Consider the following 6,066-nt stretch of genomic DNA (forward strand, 5'->3'; position numbering starts at 1 on the left):
AGCTTTGCAACGATTTTGGTTCGCAGAGCAACTGGCTGTCGACGCACTGGATGAACAACAGGTTTTGCATCAGGATCAATTTTTATTGTGTATTTACCTGGCAGAGTTCCTGTGGTGCGTACGAGCTCCGGGAAGTTTTCTAGACCAGCAGGTGTGCTTGGATTTGTGGGAGTATCACAAATCTCGCTCGACTTCTTTGCTATACTGCTGTCTTGTAAGGAGTCCAGTCTCAAAATCAGCCCTAAGGCTTCTGCTGATGTGCCGCTGAGCACATTCTCCTGTGCAATGTCTACTATTTCAAACTCAGCTTTGGCCTTGCGCTCTTTATACTGTAGTGGGAGGTCAACTGCTGCAACAGGCTTTATTTTGTGGTTGAAGTAGGTTCTGAGAACTCTTTTGGACATCTTCAGATCACCTGTGTGGTCAAGTGATTGATAACAGGTCAGAGTCAGTGTGTTGCACTTTGCACCTGTATCTATCTGAAACTGCACTTTTTGAGACAGAATGTCAATGTCCACTAACAACTTTTCATCCACCATTGAAATGGAAACAGCATCTGTTGTCAAGTTAATGTCCAGAATTTCTTCTTCACTTGTGTCATTCTCCACTTTAACAACACTTACAGAGCGATTGCAGCAAACAGACGCCCAGTGATTTGGTTTATTACAACAGAAGCATGTTGACCCTTTTGCTGGACACTTTCCCTGATTCCACTTGTGTTTGGAGTCTTTTCCGCATTTTGGACAGTATTTAGTTTTGTTTCGCACATTTTGTTTTTGATAGGTGGGCTTTTGCTGGGAGTGACTGTGTGCTGTTTTATTTTGTACTCTGAACTTTGGTCTGCTTGACACTGTGGAAACCTGTGCATCCTCCTCTCGAACGATTTTCATCTGTGTTTGGGATATTTCGAACTGTTGGGGGATTTCAATGGCTTTGTCCAATGTCAATTCCTCACCTTTGTCCAGTAGCCTCTCTTGGACACGTTTTTCTCTCACGCCCGCTATGATCGCGTCAATCAGCATGTCATTGGCATCAGCATACTCACAGTCCAGTAACAGCAGCCTCAAATCTTTCAAAAAGCGATCAAAACTTTCCGTGGCGCCCTGTTTCCTCTGCTTGAAACGATGTCTGGCGATCCGCTTATTTTTTCACGGTCTGATGTAGCCTGCAAACTTATCCAGGACTTTCGCCGGGTCATCTTTCTCACCATCAGCCCATTCGAGAGTTTTGTATATTTCTCTCCCTTGTTCACCGATCCACGTACCAATCCAGCCCGCCTTCTGCTTAGACTCTAGCGCGGACAGAGATCCCGCGAACACGAAGCTAGCGTGACTGCTAAACTTCTGAAACTCTTGATATAAGTCCGCTGCTTCCCAGTCGATCTTCGGGTGGTCGAACTGCATCATCGTGGCCGCGTAGGTACTGTTCTTGAGAGTTTTCTGACACCATGTAATGTACTTAATTGTTGTACGTACGGGAGCCGGAGGAGACATGTGGCTTTAGCAAGAAGCATTTAATGAACAGTCCCAACTACGGGCAGCGGCAAGGGACAAAACGGCAGGTGTGACTTTACATGCATACATTAAACTAATAACTGGTAGTTTTTCCAGTATAAAAGCAGAATAAGAACAAAATTTAGAGAAAACACCTTCTTTGTTTTTCATTTTACAGTAAACAAACCAAACAGTTTAAAATATCTGAAGTATCCATGGAGATGTTTCCATGACGAGTCAGGTCCCAAAAAACAGATCATTTCAACCACTGCGATCTTCTACCTTTTGACAATCACATTACAAATGCAAACATACTGATTTTCCCATCAATAAGATGCCATAACAATATTACTGGTCAGTTTAATGTTTTTAAAATGCTGCACGGGCCGTAATGTGAACAGAAAGTGTGATTATAATGTAGTGACGACACACGCCGATGACTTCATCGTAATTCTGAGCATAAATCCTCTATTTTCTAAAACCTGCCAGCTAAAGCTTTGCCTGTACCGAGCTTCCGAGCCGAGCTGAGGCATCACTGTCGCTGTGCATGTCAGCACCAGTGAGGTCATGACTGCTGAGGAGGTCGTCCTGGACCACAGAAAGCCACGCTGGCAGGAGAATAGAAGCATTGTGCAGCGAGTGGACGGGGTCCCTGACCTCGAGCAGTTTGCACACAGAATGACACAGGCTCTTTGTTACCGCCGACAAAGCTGACCCCCTCGCATCACTCACGCTGTCGCAGCACCGTGACTCTTTTCAACAAGCAGGACAGCCTGCACAGCTACCAACCCCAACATAGTAAAAAATAACATCTTCATTATTTTGAAATGAAAAAAAAAACAAACAACTCAGACGACAATAAGAATCAGTCAATAACTTAACAAAGTTTATTTAATGTTACAGAAACAATACAAAATGTTTAAACTAAGAGTCAGTTCAGTAAAATAAATACATAAATATAAAAAATTGTACTAAAAACAGTTAAAAATGTTACGTTTGCATGTCTTCATACAGACTTAGAGTCATGTCTTCTGCCATCATTAAAGGCGTAAATGTCCACTATTTTAACGTCTAGAGCAGACAAGGCAGATAAATGGAGCAACATAAAACAATTAAACCCGTTTTGTTTGTTGTTGTTTTTTTTTTGTTTAACCAAGTCAGTCTTGTGGTGCACAACCCTGGTTAAATCTGCTCAGATATTAAGTGCAACTGAAGCCTAAAGTTTTAGTTATACACAAACAGACAAATCAACGTGTGAGGAAGTGTTAACATGGCCAGCTTTTTGGTGCAGCCGGGCGTATCGAGATTGCATTGGTGTGACCAAAGTTGTTCAAAGTTGGCATTTTTTTAAAAACATGCTGCCTACAAAGGTCATGTTCAGACAGGTTTTGGGTCCACATCTGGCATGGCCATGGCTGTAACGGTGATTTAGGCACAGTGTCTGGTCCATCAGAGGCACAGGGGAGCAACATTTACCTCTTGCTGAATGGCAGAAAGTGGGTGGAGCTGTAATGGCTGATAAAAAAGACGCTGGATAATATATGATGTGGTCAAGATTAAAACTGATCTCAATTCGAGGAAAACTTGACATGTAGCATCATGCTTTGCATAATACACGCGGTCATTTTGTCTGTATTCAAAAAGATTATGTTAACACACCACCCAGCAGGTTGTTTATCAGCTCCCACACAGTTGCATCCCGGCTGTGCTCCCAGTTCAGCCACAATACAGCAGAGCTGCCCATTAAAAGCTGTGTTATACACAAACCAAATCGCTTGGTGAAACAAGACAAGTGTTCCTTCTTTAACCAACAGACATGTTCTAGGGATGGTTAGGTTGCCGTGACGATGACGGGGACTGTGATGGTGTGAGGAGTTGCGCGATTCTCGTTCTCCACCCGGTAAGTCATATCCGGGCGAGAAGCTGTCACCTCCTGCGGGTTTGTCCCGGTGATTTGCTCGTCCTCTTCGTCCTGAGATTGTAGCTGGTCAAAGGATCGCTCCGCTTCTTCTGACAACCGGTTTTCCTCTTTCTCCTCCTCCCTCTGAAACAGGAATAGTAGTCAGTGGTCAATATGAAATGACAACAACTTCTCAGGTACTCAAGACCCCCCCTGCTTGTACCTCTTTCTTTATCCTGTAATATTCATCGATGGCATATTGATATTTGGCTGATGTGATTCCAAACAGGGAGGCCATTCGCTCTCCAAGGTAATCACATGCTGTAAAAAAGAGAAAATATATGAGAACCTGTTATAAAGAACTTTCATTTGTTTGTTTAAACTGTTCCACAAACGTCAGTAGAAATAGTGTACGACAGAAAATTTATTAGGGGTGGGAAAATCGAATAAAAAAGATGGAAATCTGGATCTTTTACTTCAAAATTTTAAAATCGATTTATTTGTTAAAAAAAAAAAAAAAGCTTTTTTCAAATAAATAAAATGAATGCACTAAAGAATTTTTGTCATTTTTATTGTTTTTTATTGATCTTTTTACTTGTCTTCTTGGGCATTATAGCTGCAGAATGATGGTTTGGCTACTGCGTTGTTTTTTCTTCACTGAAATGAAGAAAAATAACGATAAAAAAAAAAAAAGTTTTATACTTTTTTTTGTTTTCAATCTACAAAAATCAGCAATATTAAAGAATTGTGAGAATCGCAATTTAAATCGAAGCGATGCCCAAAAAAAAAACAAAAAAAACCGGAATCAAATCGGGACAAAAGCATATCGTCACGCCCCTAAAATTTATTGTTGTTTATTGTTTATTTTGAACAGTAATTAGATTATAACTCAAACATGAATATAAAACGACAAAGCAAACAAAATTAAGAGGTCACACATGTGATGCAAAAAAGAAAAAAAATTATGTGAATATGTTAAAAATGCAGGATGCTGGAATTAAACACACAACTTTTAACAGTTCATAAAACGCAGGATGATGTCCCGAGGAGGCCTCCAACCCCAATAAGAGACAATCTGTTGTTCAGTACTTCAACAAAAGACGCTGTTGTAATATGACTTTTTCATATGTGTTTGCAGCCTCACTGTTTGAGTAAATCAGCTTGTTATTCTGGTTGAAGTTTGCACAAGGCAGGCAGTGAGCCGTCCACAACACGTTTTGAAGAAAGACGATAAACTAATGAGATCCTCTGGGTTGAAAACAAGGTCATTATACAAACCTGAGATGGTGGATGTGGCTGCTCTCCACATGTGGAACCAGAAATATGGCCCCCAGGTCATCTTTGACTGCAACACAATGCAAGTGAACACAGTCACTTACACATAAACACATTTAAAATGAAAATAAACAGAATAAAGAGTTTCTGTGTCTCACACACACTTTAACTATCTCCCACCCACACATGCTCATGTTTTCCCCTGTCCTTTCTCACCCTCACCGCATCGACCGGGGAGGACAGCAGGTCTTTCCTCTCGGGCTCCTGGTCCTCTCCCTCCTCTTCATCAGTGCTGTATTCCTCCATGGTCTCCCCGCTGGAGAAATGGATGATCCTACGGGGAGCCTTTTCCCTCAGCTGGGGCTCTGGCTCCTCTCCCTTGTCCTGCTCCCCCAGCTCCACACTCTCAAAGTCCTTCCCCGGGTTTGGGCTCTGACTCTGGGAGGACATCACAAGCACAGAGAAGAAAAGGCAAATGTTTGAATGGCCTCAGCAAGAATAAAATCCACCCCATCTGCTGTTGTAACACATCCACCATGCAGCCCGACATGACAAGCTGTCAAGTAGAAAACAAGCCACAGACACAATGTGACATCATAAGCAAAACAACAGCGACAACAGGACATTTTTATTTAGTTTAAAAATGAAGGAGCTGCTCACCGACCTGCCCCACATCCATGCTCCGTCCTATAGACACATTAACGTTGGTGAGATACAGTGGTATATCGGCCATTGTTGTCGTCTTCTTTGTATCTCTAGATGCTGCGCGCACACACCTACGTCTGTCCCATAGACGTAATATGGACGTAACATAGACGCCGCATTGTCGCGCCGCCATCTTGGATGGGTCTCCCATGCGCCTCATATATTTGTATGGTGTAGGCCCAATCCCAACAATAGTTTCACGAATTTTTACCGGATTTTTCTCACAGTTTGGTTTGTTACAAAGGGCAGAGATATTGTTATGATACAGATCACTGTAAAACATTAAAGACAACGTGTTTTTATGTTAAAATATTTTGATAAGTTCTATAGTTTGGGGTTGTTAGCATCCCTTAGTTATGCTGCTATAGGTTTGGACTCCTGAGGGACATTTCCTGATACACTGAGCTTCTCTCTCTCTCTCTCTCTCTCTTTATCCTTCTCTTTTAAACACCTCATTGGAGTAAAATGTATAACTTGCATTTAGTAGATTATTCACTGTGTTAACATTATTTATCAACCAGTTATGTAGAAAAGTGTTTTGTTTGTGTGTTATATATGTGTTGTTCCACTAAAGAGTTTTGTGGGGAACTACGTTGACTCTGCTACAAAACTCGAAAGCAGAAACCCATCCAATAAGGCGGTGACGCTGGTTCACTGTCCAGCGCTCGATGAGGCGTCTTTGTATATATTATG

At 41.9% G+C, this 6,066-nt stretch overlaps 1 protein-coding gene across 2 annotated transcripts; it reads right to left on the reverse strand.

The window, feature by feature from the left end:
* Nucleotides 1-2,442: 2,442 nt before the first annotated feature.
* On the reverse strand, nucleotides 2,443-5,443 carry LOC306767295 (protein FAM177A1-like). Of its 2 annotated transcripts, none has more exons than XM_079255227.1 (5): nucleotides 5,333-5,443; nucleotides 4,891-5,106; nucleotides 4,672-4,738; nucleotides 3,617-3,714; nucleotides 2,443-3,537 (listed from the first exon to the last, which is right to left on the reverse strand). In XM_079255227.1, exons 1-5 carry the CDS (start codon nucleotides 5,399-5,401, stop codon nucleotides 3,325-3,327), a joined length of 663 nt encoding a protein of 220 aa, XP_079111353.1. In that variant the 5' UTR covers nucleotides 5,402-5,443; the 3' UTR covers nucleotides 2,443-3,324. The 2 variants fall into 2 exon arrangements, with proteins under 2 accessions (XP_079111353.1, XP_079111352.1); XM_079255226.1 differs by having other exon boundaries at nucleotides 4,885-5,106.
* Nucleotides 5,444-6,066: the final 623 nt, after the last annotated feature.

The sequence above is a fragment of the Telmatherina bonti genome (assembly GCF_933228915.1).
Source record: "Telmatherina bonti genome assembly, chromosome: 16".
NCBI classification, from domain to species: Eukaryota; Metazoa; Chordata; class Actinopteri; order Atheriniformes; family Telmatherinidae; genus Telmatherina; species Telmatherina bonti.